This window comes from Molossus molossus, unplaced genomic scaffold (assembly GCF_014108415.1).
Source record: "Molossus molossus isolate mMolMol1 unplaced genomic scaffold, mMolMol1.p scaffold_m16_p_1, whole genome shotgun sequence".
Taxonomy (NCBI): domain Eukaryota; kingdom Metazoa; phylum Chordata; class Mammalia; order Chiroptera; family Molossidae; genus Molossus; species Molossus molossus.
The window spans coordinates 214,178,420-214,195,348 of NW_023425344.1; the positions used below are offsets into that span (position 1 = coordinate 214,178,420).

The 16,929-nt window shown below is 44.3% G+C and overlaps 1 protein-coding gene across 4 annotated transcripts in view; it reads left to right on the plus strand.

Annotated features, from left to right (window-relative positions):
• The window catches only part of DAAM1 (dishevelled associated activator of morphogenesis 1), a 154,593-nt gene that overhangs the window by 51,936 nt on the left and 85,728 nt on the right, over positions 1–16,929 (plus strand). For all 4 annotated transcript variants that reach the window (XM_036260282.1, XM_036260292.1, XM_036260269.1 and 1 more), the window contains one exon: positions 10,672–10,890. In XM_036260282.1, the coding sequence (XP_036116175.1) occupies positions 10,708–10,890 (183 nt within the window). In that variant the 5' untranslated portion in view covers positions 10,672–10,707. The remainder of the gene's footprint in view (positions 1–10,671; positions 10,891–16,929) is intronic.

Here is a 16,929-nt window from a genome sequence, read left to right on the forward strand (position 1 = left end):
GTAATGGCAAGTGGCGACTGTGTCCACACGTGTTCCGAATGACCTTTCCGGGGCCAAAGCCTGAAAGCCAGCAGCCCTGGTGCTTTCAGTAGCGGGTTTCCCATCATGGCGACCAGTTTGCAGTTACTCTCCCGGGCAGACAAGATGCCTTCAGATGTGAAAAACAGACTGATCGTAGATGAGATCAGTGACTGAGGACAGTGTGAAGGTTGATGATGCGGATGTCTGCTTCTTTGCAGTGACTAAACTGGGTGTGCTGTGTGGCGATTTCATATGAGTGGTTGGCTTGAAATAGTAAACCCGTTCAATGCTTTAGAATATACAGGAAAGCTAAGATTTTTTAAATGCCTTTTTCCACCCCCCACCCCCCCAACTCTCAGAGAATTTCCCACAGTTTGCAGATAAGCTGACTAACCTGCAGAGCCCTTGATTTAGTGATGACAACTGCCCTGTAGAGATTACACCAGCCTCATTCCAGGAATTTGTTCTGCTGATACACACAGGAATGTCAGAGAGAGGAATCTGGTTAACATATTTGCACTAAACAGTAGCTATCAAATATAAATTCCCCCTCTGACTTGGTAACGTTCGCATTTCCTTTGGTAATGTCCTCGTACAATCCATGAGTTATAGAGGGCTTCGGGGTGCTGGAGTCATTCCTAAAGTCACTCCCCCAAAGAAGGGGCTGAGCTGGTACTGGAGCCCTGGCCGGGTCCACGGCTGCCTGCGGCATGTTGATGTCTGTTCTCCAGCGTGTCCCTGACTGAAGAGCTCAGGCGTCGCCCTTGAGAAAGATGGGGGTTTCGTAACAGTCACCAGGGAGGGAGGCTAATTTTAACCTAGAACTTTTGTTGTATATGGTGTTTCATTTTCTCCTGTTGCAATTGTATTAAAAGTAATCTCGGCATAAAAGTAGTCAGAAGAACACAAAGAAAGGATGGTAATTAACGAGTCTTAATATTTGCTCTCCATAAACGTGAACATATAAAGCCCTCTAGGCAAGCTTTTATGTCTCTATTTTCAGCCCAGAGACCTGGAGTTTCCATAGCGTGCCAGTAGACCTTATTCTTCATAGAATCCTGCATAGAAATAAAAAGTATACCTGCTGGCAATAAAATGCCTTGATGATACAATGTATAGTGCTTGAGAAGGGGTAAGATTGAACAGCATTTGGTTGAGGGCTGTGAAGGTCAGCGCAGTAATCATTTTTCCAGGGGCCATGTCTTATGGCCTCCCTGGGGAGAGGGACTCACCGTTACTGTGAGGATGGTATCATGAGCCCTTGGCCCAGAACACCTTCAGTTTATCTTCTCCGAACTTTGCCTCAAAATCTAGAAAATAGTTATTTTAGCTAAGTCTGTAACTGTTCAACCTCTTCTCTCTCAGGATTTGCCAGACGTATTTCAGTTGTGTGAAGTTTCCAAAAAAATGACTGAAGATGTATTTCTTTTTGGGCGATGTCTTTTAATCTCATTAGCATTCTCTGTGTGGATGGCACCCAAAGGTTGGCTGCTTGTTGAGGGATGTTCTGAAACCTAAAATGCCTAGTGTGGTGATTGCTGTGAGGAGACATTTTAAGAGGTGCCACATTTACCTGGAGTGGTGAAGACTGACTTGAGGGGTTATTTCCGTGGGATCAGCAGAGGACTGGAGCATATAGCAGGTGATTGCTGGCATCTTGCAATGTACTTTTCTTTGGTGACTGTGATGTCTTACTCTCATATCCTTTCGGATAGACCTGTAAGTGATTCAAAAAGTTGCATTCTTTTTTTTTAACAAGCTTGTTAAAAAACAAAACTTGGCTTCTTGGAAGAGGAGAGCTTTATATAACAATAGAGTTGTAGCTTCCTCTGTTTGCATAACCCTCCCATTTAACTTTGTCTTTGTACAGTCTGAGTGGATCCCTTAGAAGCAGTGAAGAGAGAAACCCAAAGGGGGACTATGATTTGCATTTCTTTCAGTTTCAGCTTAAATTTGTTTATTGACTCAAATCACAGACTAGCAGCAGGTCAGCAGGCCCAAGGGCACAGGCTGTCTGGCGAGGCTTTGCATTCTTTGGTGGGGAGCTCCGATGACACTTTGGGTTTGGCTCTTCTCCCAGATGATCAAGACGAGATGTCCTGGCTTCCAGACTGGTTTCTGTCACGTGAACACCACCAACTTCCTAACTCGAGAACTGTGTTGTATTGGCTTTAGGGATTTATGCCCTAAACCCAGGGTTAAAGTAGTGAGTCATGACAGACAGTCATTGCCAGCTTTTTAGGGTGAAACCTAGAGGTCTCCTTCTTTGCTCTTTACATGAGGGAGAGGGTGTTTTGGCAGGAGTCTATGAATTGGGCTCGGAGAGCAACTGTTAATTATGTGCTGGTTGAGGCTTGGTCTGGCTTGAGGGTGTGCATGGACTTCACTTGGGTTCCTTCCTCCCTTATCTAGGGAGGAAGTGGGAAAGGAAGGGGCTTGGTCTGGCTTCCACTTCGCACAGCCGCTGCCTACACTGATGCAGAGAGCACAGAGGAGGGAGTGTGCTCTGCCTCCCTACTTTGCTCTAGATAGTGCAGTGGCAGTGTTCTCAGGGTGCTGGTGGCTTTTCTGAATGTGTGGCTTTTGGTTTCCTCGTTGATGGTGGGGTGGCTGCCTCATTTTCTTCTTGCATCAGAAAAGTCACTCGACTGCCAGGACTGACTACTGACTGCTGGGGGAATTTCCAGGAGCCACTCCAAGAAGTGCCCTCTTAGAGCATCCTTTTGGGGCCAAGTATGTGGGAAGGGCTGTCCCTACACTGGACACACTCACTGAAATTCCCTTTCTGCTTCCTGACGGCGACGATGTTGAAACTTGCAGTGAAAACACATCCCCTTTCAAATGTTTCTCCTACAACCTTTAGACTGTATCTCATGATTTTTTTAAAGCTCCAAATAGTATTTGGCATCTGGTGTACTTGGGAAATGAAACCAGACATGAGGAATGTGAGAGGGGAGAGAGATGGCCAAGGAAAGAAGCAAAGCAATTTTTTCTTTTCACATTCTTTTTGATAAGAGAATTTTGGTTAACATTATCGTGTTGTTGTAACCCAAATTGCATGTCAGGGTATTTTGCAAAAATAGAAAATGTGGGGTAAACTGCAGCTCTGAAAATAATGGGTATGGCGATTACATTGAGTTCCCCCAACTATTCTAGTTGCTCTCATGGCATAAGTTTTCTCTCTCGTCCCTCTTTTTATGTCTGTGATATTGTTTCAATAACTCCAGAGACCATTTATAATAAAGAAACAATGACAATATTTTAGTGTTGAAATTATAATTGGAGAATTGACTGTGAATGACTATCTTTATTAGAGTAATAGAAATGAGGCATGACATATATGGTCCCCTCTGCACACTGAGAATACGTGCAGAAACTCTCAACTGTTGAACCAAGTTGGTGGCTGGGGGGAGCGCACAATCTCCTTCTTTCCCTTCCTCTGTCATCTAAGCTGTTGTTTCTCATGTAACCACTTTGGTTAGAGGAAAACCCTGGTGAATTAGCCAGGGAGCATATTTCCCTGTCTGATCAGCCATCTTGTAAATGTATGGCAGAAGTCTCTGATGAACCAAGTTAAATGATGTATACGTCAGTGCAGATCTATTTTGTCAGCACCACCTTCAGATTCCCCACAAATATTTGGTACTGGCCATGTGTTACTGTGTGGAAAATGAACTGTACCTATCACGTGTGTGTTGTGACTTGGCATTATCACAGGAAAATGTTAAGGAGAGTTTTCTTGCTGACTGTAAGTTGTTCTTCAATTTTTTTTTTTTTTTTTATCATCATGATCATCATTTACATTCCTTAAAATTTGACTCTCACTTTTTGACTGTTGCCACATTGAGAGTTTTGTTTGTTTTATTAAAGACAGTACAAATGACTCTGACTTTGAGCTAGGCCACAGATGGATTAAATTTCTTATTCTTTGCGAAGCAAAATGCACCTGCTCCAGAATCTTAAGTAGCTTTTTAATTGCTTCCTTGTGCAGGGCATAGCAATAGTCATCTGTAATGTTGAAGATGGACTGCATTTTGGATGTCCCAGAAGTGACTTTTCCCCCTGCAACAATGCCAGAAGCTGAGATTAGATGTGTTCTGGTTGAGGGCCCAGCTGTCATGGTGGAATTAGTCCTTTCTCTCAGGCTGATCTGATTAAAAAGGAGCCAAGATGTAGAAACATAGGCCCCTGGTTTCAGTAACTGAATTCCCCCTTCACAGGACAGAAGGACCAACTTCATTGCTCCCTAAATGTTCCTTTGAGGCTGTGATCTCTTAATCTTTGAGTCGTCTTCATCAGTTTCTCTAGCACCAAACACTGCCTGGCCTGTGGGTTGAGTAGGCTCAGCTATGATAGCTGAGTAAGTGACTAACATCGTGGGCAAAGCGTTCACTAAATGTAAGGAATGAGAAATGTCTCAGAGATTCTGTTGGTGGGTCTGTTTCCAAAGGAGCTTACTTGAGGATGGGTGGGAAAAAACAGCACCAGTTAGTTCAGCCAGAAAGAAATTCCTTGCTCAAGGGAAGGTGCAGATACCCCAATGATGAAGTCTGTCTGTGAGACTACTGCCAGCGTCAAACATCTTGACAAGGGCCTCAAGAGCACTTGGCAGTCTGATGGGCTTCAGATGTTAAGTTGTGAAAAACAGATCCACAGGCAACTATGGGAAGAACAAACACCCAGTCACACTACCCTGAAGTTCAGAGGTGAGATCATTTATTCACTTAGGCATTTATGCTTTTGCATTCAACAAACATTTATTGAGAATATACTGTGCGCCAGACCTGACTGAAACTTGGTCCCTGTCTCAAGATCTTATAATCTAATGGCATGAAACAGGCATGGTTTTTTATTTTTTTTATTTTCTTTACCTTTATTGTTGAAAGTATTACAGATGTCCCCCCACCCCTTTTTCCCCATTGACCTCCTCTTCCTTCTCCTACCCCCCTCCTGCTTTCCCCACACTATTGTCGTATCCATTGTTATGCATATATGCATATGAGTTTTTTGGTTTATCTCTTCCCAACCCCCTACCCCAACCCCTCTTCCCTCTGAGGTTTGTCAGTCTGTTCCTTATGGATCTGTTTTGATTGACAGCTTATTTTGTTCATGATATTCCATAAATAAGTGAGATCCATAAATAAGTACTTGTCTTTCTCTGACTGGCTTATTTTGCTCAGGATAATACTTTTCAGGTCTCTCCATGTTATCTCAAAGGATAAGAGATCTTTCTTTTTTACAGCTGCATAGTATTCCCTTGTGTAAATGTACCAAAGTTTTTTAATCTACTCATCTACTGATGGGCACTTGGGCTGTTTCCAGATCTTAGCTATTGTAAATAGCACTGCTATGAACATAGGGGTGTGTATATTCTTTCTGATTGGTTTTTCAGCCTTCTTAAGATACGTTCCTAGAAGTGGGATCACTGGGTCAAATGGCAGTTCCATTTTTAATTTTTTGAGGAAACACTATATTGTTTTCCATAGTGGCTGCACTAGTCTGCATTCCCACCAGCAGTGTATTAGAGTCCCCTTTTCTCCACACCCTCGCCAGCACTTGTTTGAAGATTTGTTGATGGCAGCCATTCTGGCAGATGTAAGGTGACATTTCATAGTCGTTTTAATTTGTATCTCTCTGATGATTAGTGATGTTGAGCATTTTTTTATATGTCTCTTGGCCATTTGTATGTCCTGTTTAGAGAAGTATCTATTCAGGTCCTCTGCCCATTTATTAATTGGAGTGTTTGTCTTTCTTTTGTTGAGTTGTATAAGTACTCTATATATTTTGTATAGTAACCCCTTATTTGATGTATCATTAGCAAATATGTTCTCCCAACAGGCACTGTGTTTTAAAACAACAACAACAACAACAAAAAACCCTTTCAACTATGTATATAATGCTAAGGGTGCAGAAAGAAAGATGTGCCTGTCTCTGGGAAACTTAAGGCTCACAGAAGCAGCAGTATTTGAGTAGGTTTTGGATGTGAGTGGAAGATGGTCAGGTAAAGAAGGAAAAGAGCATATTAGGCTGAGGGGACTCCAGAGGTGTGGGCTCAGATGTGTGACTCCTGTCAAGGTCTGATGACTGCATGCATGGGGTGGGGGGCCTGTGGGCAAGGGTCTTGTGGTCCAGGCTGGAAAGTTGGACTGTATCCAGGAGACAGTACAGGGCTGAGTGGCACAATCAGATTTATGATGTGCTGAGAATAAATCCCAGACTCCTCACTATGGTATATGAGGCCCTGGGGTCTGGGCCCCTGCCCTCTCCAGCCTCTTCTCTCTGAACACTCCTGTTACCCACTGTGCTCCAACATCACTGGTCTTCCTTCCCTAGTTCAGACAAGCCAAGTGCCCCACCAGCTTCCGGCTTCTATATACACTCCTGCCTGGAATCCTCTTTCCTGACACTTTGCAGGGCGAGTCCATTCATCCATTAGGCCTCCGTTTACAGGCCCCTCTCTGAGAGGCCTTCCCTGATCACACCATCTAAAGTAGCTGTCTGCTCCCATCACCACCATTAACACCATTTTCTTTCACATTCTTCTTGCATCCCCTGTAACACTAACCATAATCAATACTTGTTTTACTTTACTTGATTTTTTCTGCTTTATCCCAAGTTAACAAGCCCTCTGAGGTTACATGATTTCATTTTCATCCCTCTTTCCTAAGTACGTAGCCCAGTGTTTCACACGTAATTTGATCAACATTTGACTTCATGAATTAAGTGAATACGATAGACTAGGGCAACTTGGGCAACCTTCAACCCAGGGCCCACATGGGCACACCACCTATTTTGTGTGGTTCACAAGCTAAGAATGCTTTTTACATTTTTAAATGGTACAACAAATCAAAAAAAGAATAATATTTTGTGACATGACATTACATGAAATTCACAATTCAGAGTCCACAAATAAAATTTTATTGACACACAAGCATGCCCATGTTCACAGATGCCTGTGGCTGCTTTCATGGTAAAATGGTAGAGTTGAGTAATTGTGATAGAGGTTTAATGGCCTCTATAACCAAAAGCACTATCTGGCCCTTTACAGAAAAGATTTACCAACTTCTAGACTGGAGAAGCCAGGGTCAGGGAGAAGAGTTAAGAAGCTGCTGCAGCCCTGACAAGTTTGGCTGAGCGGTTAGAGCGTCGGCCTGTAGACCAAGGAGTCGCAGGTTCCATTCCGGTCAAGGGCATGTACCTCGGTTGCGGTTCATCCCGGCCCTGGTTGGGGTCATACAGGAGGCAGCCAGTCAATGTGTCTCTTTCACATCAATGTTCCTCACTCCCTCCCTCCCACTCTATCTGAAGATAAATAGAAAAAAAATATCATCGGTGAGGATAAAAAAAAAGGAAGAAGAAGCTTTTGCAGTCATTCAGATGGGAGATGGCAGTAGACTGAACTAAGGTCATGACCTTGAGGTTGAAGAGGGTGAGGACTGGATTCCAGCCTACTAAGCAAGCAGGTTTCCTGACTTCTGCCAGGCTTCCCTGTCCCACTCCCAACCAATCAGCCCTTTCTGAATAAACATCTCTGCCTTTACCAGCAAAGCAAGTCTCTCTCAGACTTTCCCAAATTGCCCAGCTCCCTCCCAAGTGTCCTCTTAAGTTTCACATGTGAAATGGAGCTAATGGAATGAAGTGATGGGTGTGAACGTGCTTACTAAAATCATATTCACAGGCGGTTGCTGGGATCCCTCATTAGTGAAGTGCTAGAGCAGTTGCCGGGCTAGACGTATTTACTGCCACGGAGGGGGTCAAGAGGGACGATTACATTCGCTTCCTGTTTTGGTCTATGTCTAGGAGACTAGGCTCTGAACAGTGGAGTTCCAGACATGTGTTTTTAAAATGGTTGCTTGTGGGAAACCTCACAGCGTTGCCATCATCCATAGTTCAAGTTTTGGTTTAAAAGAGGACCTTGTATTTGGGTTCCACAAAGGAACCGGCATCAAACTGGGCCTTTGGGCTTTACTGAGGCATTTAAACACAAATCACCTGCTAAAGGCAATACTTTGTCCTTATTAAAATGATGTCAATTAGTTCCTTAAATGTAATAGGCTCTGTATCTTATTACACATCTTAGAAACTAGCCAAGACCCTCGTATTCTTTGGTTTATAGAACTATTGGCATTTTTTAAGACTTGGAAAATGCTTTGGACTGATTTTTAGATCTTAACGTTTCCTCTGCGTCCCTCCTCAACACAGCCAGAATGTAATATCACTTGGGTTTAAGTGAAACAACTTGTAAAATGCAAAACCAAAGCAGTTGTCTCTCTCTCCATTTCTCAAGTACTTTGGTATGAACAACACTTGTGGTGGGCACTTTTCCTTTTGGAGTTGATGCATCAGTGGGGGAAGAAAGACCCAGATCACAAATTACTTTGTTGGTTGTGCATCTTGGAGTCACAAAATGCTGAGAGGGCCCAGACCACATCCCGTTGAGTAGGTTAGTACAATATATGCAAGGCCCCTGCCCCAGGAAATAATCACATAAGATCATTTTGTTGGCAGCGGTGGGATCAGGTAGCTGTTAGACCAGTGGGGTCAGACTGGACCTGGGTTCAGCATCCTCGGTGCTTGAGTTCTGACTAGGAAAGAATTCACAGCCAAGACTCAAACTATGAGAGAACATTTATTTAGAAAATCACAGAGGTGGAAGGAATGAACGGTAGAAGAAACGGCTCAGGAAACAAGTTACAGGGGCAAAAGAAGGGCCTTTGGAAGTTGGGGGTGAAGAAGGTCCTGGTCACGTGCCTGGAGGGAAGGAGACAGGGGCCGGTAGGGGAAAGGCACAGGCATGCTCCCTGGAGGGAGAGCGGAATGGGGCCTCTGTCCTAAGGGTTTTAGAGGTGTATATTTTAGGGGAGGCCACAGGAGAAGATCTCAGTAGAATATTCAGCTTTTCAGGTGTATCCTTTCAGGGTCTAAGCTGGTGCCAGGGGAGGGGGGCATTATCCAATGCAACTGGTGCTGAGGTCAGCTGTGCCATTTTTTGTCTAGTTTTGCTGCTTTTCTGGTTCTGTAGCTTAAATACAACCGAGACCTAGATGTTCTGTCTAGGGAGGAAAGGCCAGGGGGTCCAGACCGCATGACCAACAACAATATGCCAGGTGAAGAAAGGTCACCCTGGGGACGAGCTGAGCGGAATGGGGCCTCTGTCCCTACAGTTGTCCCATGCTAGGTACCTAGCGCTTTCCACCCTGGTGACCTTCTGTACCTGGGCCACCATCCTTGCTATGCTCATGTCTGTCTGACTGCCCACCACAGTTTCTAATAGTGGTAATGGCCATGAAGAACACACAGGCGAAAGGGATAGTGAGTGACTGGGGCATGGCAGTAGGACTACTGCAGATACATAGTTGGGGATGTCTTCTCTGAGAAAGTGAGAATCAGCTATGCACCGATGTGAGCCAGAACATGCCAGTTATGGACATGGCTGATGCAAAGGCCCTGAGGTAGGAGCCAGCATGGCCAGTTTAGTTGAACTGTAGTGACTCATAGAGAGAGGGTTACATTGGGAGGAGAGACAGACAGGGGCCAGATTGTGGAGACCCTTGGTGGCTATTGATGGCCTTTACATATTCTTATAATTACAGTGAGTAGCCACAGGAGGCTTTTATAAAATAAAATTAATAACTAATAATTCAAGATCCAAATGGATCAAAGCAAGCTGCTGGAATTGAAGCTGAAATTAGCACCTAGTGAAAATCTCTAATCTTTCCCCCATCTCCCATCTAATAGTTTCGGTATGTTACACCTTAGGCGGAGCCAAGGACTTCTCACTCCTGTCCTATCCCATTTGCAGACACTAGAATGCTCTTTCTTATGTCTCCTTGTAGCAGCTTCCCATTGGTCTTGAATTTAACCTTGGGGATGACACAGCTCTGTTCCTCTTTCAGCCCTGAAATCAGTTCAAGGATAGATGCAGACCTCTGTCTGCCCCTCAGGCCTTCAGTTCCTTTTTAGGATGTCCCTGCAGTAGTGTTAGCCCTGAATCGGAGATGCTGACATTGTCAGGATGTTGACATTAATGACGTCTGATGATCTGCAGTCTACTCTCTGAGGGTGCTCAGCATTCATTGTAGTTTCTCCAGCAAGGTTACCTGCCCACAGCTCTAAAAAATAATAGAAAGCAAGTCGCTCCCCCCCCTCCCACACACACACATCTGCGCACTCTCTGGAGTGGATAAATATGCCTTAGTATATATATTATACATATTGTTAATTCAACTTGGGGAATGTGAAGAAGGGTACATTAGGATTGAACCATAAAGGATGAGTAAGAGATCTTCTGGGGGCAAGGAAGAGACGGTCATTTATGCAGGGGGCATAACAACAAAATGGGTTGGCAGGAAAGAGCATGTAATACAAAGAATGACCGGTATCCCAGTGTGATGGCAGCATCTGCAGTGCTGTGGACTGACCAGGGTCGTACCGTTTGCTCAGCAGTTGGCAACATTCACCAAATGAATGGAAGGGCACATGTTTGCCCCACTGGACTCAGACCCTCTTGGGGTTAATTCTCTCTGTGCCCTGCAAGGCACTGCCATTGCCTCCAGTGTAGGGGGCTCTTTCTTGAATCGGTCTGATTTTTTTTCTTTTAATTTTTATTCAGTTTGCACTCTTAACCATGTCATGTTCTTTTTTTTGCAGAGTGTAGTCACTCAAGAAGTAGAAGAGAATTCAGCCATGGCCCCAAGAAAGAGAGGTGGACGGGGGATTTCATTCATTTTTTGCTGTTTCCGAAATAATGATCACCCAGAAATCACATATCGGCTGCGAAACGATAGCAACTTTGCACTTCAGACCATGGAGCCAGCATTGCCCATGCCCCCCGTGGAGGAGCTGGACGTCATGTTCACTGAACTTGTGGTAAGTCCCACACTTCCGTCTTGGGGCGGTCGGGAGCTGGGAGGGAGAGGAGAGGACGCTGTGCTTTGGTTTGGTCAGCCATGGGCTTGCCCTGCTTCACTGAAGTGACCCCCTCTGTCCCTTATGTCTGCAGCCCCACCGTCAGCACTGAGCCTGTGGGAAGAGGCGAAGGAAGAGATAGTGTTACCATATCAAAGGCCTTTGCTGGTGCTGTCAGTGGAGCACTTTAGACCTTTGGGTCTTCAAATATGTGGCAGTACTGCATCCTAAGTTACCCTTTCTGATTCCGCCCCACCCCAAGCTGGCCTGTGCTGTGTGCACACAGTCCCCTCATCTGCGTCATACCTCCTGGAGCTTCCGCCTCTCCCAGCCCCGGTGCACAGTATTAATGTCTGTGTACAAATTAGTCATGCTACCCCTCCTGTCCTTGACCCTTTGATGAAAGACATTATTACTTGAGTACAGTATAATTATTTAGTCTAATGATAGGATTGCCATAATAACTGTTGTGGGAAACTTTTTATAGATACTATCATATTTGAGAATCCACTATACTGAAGTGGGAGATGTGTCTGGGGTAGGACCCAGTAACTGTTGTGAGAAACTCTTTGTAGATATGATCGTATTTTAGAATTCACTGTGCTGAGATGAGAGGTGTGTCTGGTGTAAGACCCATTCATCAAGCGATGTAAGGGCTTTCTTCAAATTAGCTTTTCAAGCAGCTCGAAGTAGCGGTTTTTTCCATTCCATGCTTCAAGAGGAGATCATGGCACTCTCGTGGGGATTAGAAGGACCTTGGTTCAAACGATTACTCTGACTTTATCATCAAGATGGAAAAAGCATATGGCTTTTCTGAGCCTGTCTTCTGGAAAGTGGAGGAAAATATAATACTTCTCCTAATTTGATGTAATGTTTAAATTAGAATAATAAATAGAGTAATGGCCCAATGCCTGGTCCTCACTGGTGCGCTGTAAGTATTACATGAGCGCTCTGTCCTGTCTTGGTCACCACTGGCATTTTGTAAGGGAGTTCGTTCTAATCAGACCGTTGATATTGTTCGGCAGATACTAGAAAGTGCTTTGTTTAGCAAGACTGTGTCAGGAACGTAACGGAGGCTGTGTCACTGCCCTCCAGAGGTGCATCAGCTCTTCTAGACCACAGTTCACCTCTAAGCCTTTCCTACAAGATGAGCCAACCTGAGGGAGTACTGTGAGTTCTGGTCTTCTGAGCAGATGAATGGTCCTGTTACCAACAGGAACAGGTTGGCAAAAAGAAGAGATGACTCTTGGCAGCAATTTTATACTTCATGATGTTGAATATTCAGTGTTTCAGGAATCTGTACCCTCTGCTATCGTCACTGCATACAGAACTCTGTTCTAGGTGTTAATGAGAGGTTCGAAATAGAAAACTAGAGCCTGCTCCCAAAGGGCTGATCATGTCAGCAGCAGAAGGGGACCAGTAAAGGTGTAATACCACCAAAGAAGCATCACAACCCACTTATGCATAAATTGTGTGGAAAGGGGTTGTGGTGGTGTTGGACATGGTGGTGAGGAGGGCGGCCAGGGGAAACTTTCTGGAGGAAGTGAGTTGTGAGGAGCAATTGAGGTGAGGAGGGAAGTGGAGGGATGGATGTTAATGACTGACTTGGTCATCTTAAGCTAGTTTTTCCTGTGATAGCAAAACCTCAGTGGTTACAACAGCAGATGCAACCAGTATGGGTCAGCTTTGGTTCCGCTCCTCTCCATGTTCTGCCCAAGACCCAACCCTGGTGGAAGAGGAAAGAGAGGCATAGTACTTGGGGTGGTGAACACACAATACAATATATAAATGATGTGTTACAGAATTGTACACCTGAAACCTATATAATTTTATTAACCAATGTTACCCCAATAAATTGAATAAAAAGGAAAAAAAGAGGCATGGTAAATTGCTAGTGGGGCTCGAAGCTCGTGCTTGGAAATGACGCATGTCACTCTGCTCACATTTCCTTGGCCAAGGCAAATCAGATGGCCACTCCTGAGTTCACAGGGCGGGGACATATCACCCTTCTGTCAAGACCGGTGCCATAAGTCACATGGCCAAGCCTGAGGTCACGGTGTGGGTGGAGGGTACATAATCTTCTCCCAGGGAGGGGCAGTGAATCATCTGCCATGATGGCTGTCCAGACGGGCAATAATGATGTATTGACAGGCGTGGTTTTATTTCCCACTAAAAGCATTTCAAAATCAAAAGTCAACCTAAGGAGACAGATGTTGCTGGTAGATAAAGACCTCAGGGGTCATGGAGCTGGTGGGTACAGCTTGTGCCCTCAAAGTATCCACATCCATTGTCCTTTCAGTCAAGTCTGTCATCCTTCCCAAGTGAGACCTGAGCCAGACCCTGTGTGGTGGCAGCTCTATGTACGTCTTGAAGACAGCTCATTGTTCTGTCTTCATAAGGGAGAAAATTCCATGTTCTGCCTTATTGATGTCTTTATTCTGTGTGAAAATTGCCTACAGCTGTTAGTTGTTAAGACGCCAATGCCAAACCAGAACTTTAAGCAGAAACCATTGGAAAAGAAATTATCTTGAGGTTTGTATCTGCCCTGGTGAGTGACGGGTGAATTTTTGTCTACTTCTGATTTTAGGCCCTTAGACTACAAATCTACCCAACTGCCAAGGGTGTCCCGGGACGAAGGGAGTGGACGCAGAGCCTGGAAGCCTCTGCCCTGGGTTCTCTCGCGCAGTCGCAGAAGCAGTTCTGCCTCTGCCAGTTCCCGGAGCGGAAGGCCACGTGGGCAGGTGGCGAGTGCGTGGCCTCTGGAGTCAGACCACTGTGCGGCCGAGGGCAGGCTTCCTTTAAGATGGTTTCTGTTGCAATTTGAGTTTATTTTCTTGCCTATTCAATGGGGGTTATTCCTTCTTTCCCATAGGGTGGGTATGAAGGTGGAAGCACATAGCTTCTTTCTAAAGGCTGGCGCCCAGCAGGTGCCATGCACCCCACGTCCTAGAGCAGGGAGATCATTCAGGGTTTTTTTGAATAGCCCAGGCTTTTCCTCTTCTTGAAAGCTATCTGCCTGATGTGAGCAAGCCAGGTGTGGGTCCCAACTTTCAGGCCATTTCACCTTTGTATCCGTTGGAAAGCATCTCATCAGAGCTCATTGTGTAAGCTCGTTTCCTTGTCTGATGAGTTACTCATTTGATGTTTTTAAGAGTGATAACAAACAGATTGCTTTCAGAATAGCTTACTGCAGCCATATCATCTCATAAATAAAGCAGGCCTGTATGGGAGGTCAGCCGTGTGAGCCTTTAAAGAAGGTGGGCAGCAAAGAGAGCCACGTTCTCTCGCAGGGCCTGTCACAGGCAGGAGAAGCAGTCACTCCGATCCCGGCCGTGGTTTCTGGAGGTCCCAGCCTCACACCCTGCCTCTTTTTAGTTTTATTTATTTATTTATTTTGGTACGTGCTCCTAGCAAGAACTGAACCCAGGACTCTGGTCCACAGGCCGATGTTCCAACTGCTGAGCCAAACCGGCCAGGGCTTTTTTTCTTTTTTTAAAATTGGGATACAACTTTATTGGGATACAATGCACATACCACATATTCGTCAATTTGAAGTGTACAATTAGCTGGCTTTTAGTACATTCACAGAGTTGTGAGACCATCAGAACAATACCATTTAGAACATTTTTATGTTCTAAAAAAAAAAAAGCAACTCCCTTACCCATCACCATTACTCCCCATTTTCCCCCTACCCTACCATCCCCTGGTAACCTTCAGTCTGCTCTCTGTTTCTGTGAATTTGCCTATTCTGAGCATTTCATAGAAATGAAATCATATAACATGTGGTCCTATATAGTCATTTGTGACTGGCTTCTTTCACTTAGCATAAATGTTTTCAGGGTTCATCCATGTTTTAGCATGTATAAGTACTTTATTTTTTTTTTTTACTGCCAAATAATATTCCAGTGTATGGACATACCATATTTTATTTATCTATTTATTACTGATGGATATTTGGGTTGTTGTCAATCTTTATTATGAATAATGCTGCTATAAACATTCACATATAACTTTTTGTGTGGAAATATATATATATATACACACACACACACGTATATATATGTATAAATATATAAATATATATTTATGTGCTTTTTTAAAACAGAGTTGCTTTGTGTGTGTGTGTGTATGTTTTTATTGAGGTTTTTAGAGAAAGAGGAAGGGACAGAGAGATAGAAACATTGATATGAGAGAGATACATCAATTGGCTGCCTTCTTCATGCCCCACACTGGGGATCGAGCCCACAACCCAGGCATGTGCCCTGACCGGGAATCGAACTGGGACCTCTCAGTCCATGAGACGACGCTCAATCCACTGAGCCACACCAGCTGGGCTGGAAACATATTCTTAAACTTCATGGATGTATACTTAAGAGTAGAATTTTTGTGTCATATGGTAACACTGTTTAGCTTTTGAGGAACTGCTAGACTGTTTTCCAAAGGGTCTGTACCATTTTACATTCCCATCAACAGTGTAGGAGGGTTCCAGTTTCTCCACATATTTGCCAACTCTTGAGTTTGTGTAATCTCTGCTAACCATATATTCTATGCCTTTGAGTATCAATCCTTTTTTCCTGTATTACTTTTTCTGCCTCACCTGAGTTTCAGGCACAAATCAAGAGCATAACCAACCTGAGACCCAGCGCTGTTCCCATAAAATAAGATTCAGCTAAATAAAGTCTTGTCTTTTTTTCTACAGGCTTTTAAAGGTCTTAGGTTATCCCTGCCAACCTGTTTGAAGAGTCCTAGGTATGGCAACTCTATGCACTGTTTTTGCTCATGTAACTTTTTCATCTCAGTGTTAGCAACAGGAGAGTTCTTTGGGGATGAACAGAAGAATGTGTCGTGAATTGAAAGACCAGTTCTTTTGATCTGTATGTGTGTTTAGCGCCTACTCTGTGCCAGGTCCTGAAATGGTCATGGTCCTTCATGACTTTGAGGAGCTAATGGTCTAGCACCAGAAGTAAGTAACTAACCACAGTCTTCCCCAGTGTGACCAACTGCTGTGAGATGGGTGGGGTGTGCTCAAGCAGTACCTTTTGCTGGGGAATGACCTGTACCCCCATTTTTTGCAAAGAGGATGTTCCACTCACAGCTTCCATTTTCATCAACCTGAACTCTTGCCGGGGAGTAACATTGCCAGCTTCTCTTCGTCTCCTCTTTGGAATATGCAAAACCCAGTTTCTCTCCTGTTCTCCGTTTCTTTGCAATTCAGCCTGCTTTCAGGAAACATATTCTGTGACCCTTGGTGCTATAAATTTCATAAGAATAACCCCTCTTTGGGGAGTTCTGCACTTGGTCAGCTATCCTTATGATTGGCAGATAAACGTCGAATTCAGCATTGAAATCTCAGCAGGCCCACTTGTCTACAGATGAAAGTTGGGTTCTCCCAACTTTTTTTTTCCATTCACTGATTCCTTAGCTGAGCACTCAGATAATTCCAAATTGCTGGGGAAGGAGGGTAGTATTTACTGACACCTACCCCCAGGCCCCACAGGTACCTGACCCAGTGTGAAGGGTCTTGAAAGGCTTCCTGGAGGAAGTGACGTGAATGTATGCTCTGACGAACAGAAAGGAATTATTGAGGCAAAGAGGAGAGAAAAGGGTGTTACAGACAGTGAGAATAGCACACATAAGTGCTGGGAGGTGAGACTGTGGAAGGCTCAAGGGACTGAAGGGTCACATAGATGGAGCATAAAATAGGAAGCTGTGAGCATTGGGGGTTCTGAGAGGTGAGCCTGGAAAGGGGGTGGGGATGGTTGCATTTTTGGTTAAATTATATGTCTCAGATTTCTTCTGAAACAGAGGAAAATGCCTCTGCCTTTAAAAAAAACAAAACAGGGTTTTTTTCAGTGAATTAAATATACCAAAGTACATCAAAATATTTTCCTATCTGGTTATATTTACAAAACATCATAATTGCTCTTTGCGGTCTCTGTGAGGTTTTGGTAAGTTTAACAAAAGATGTTATGTCTCCCTGAGTAGATTCTGAGTATTTTT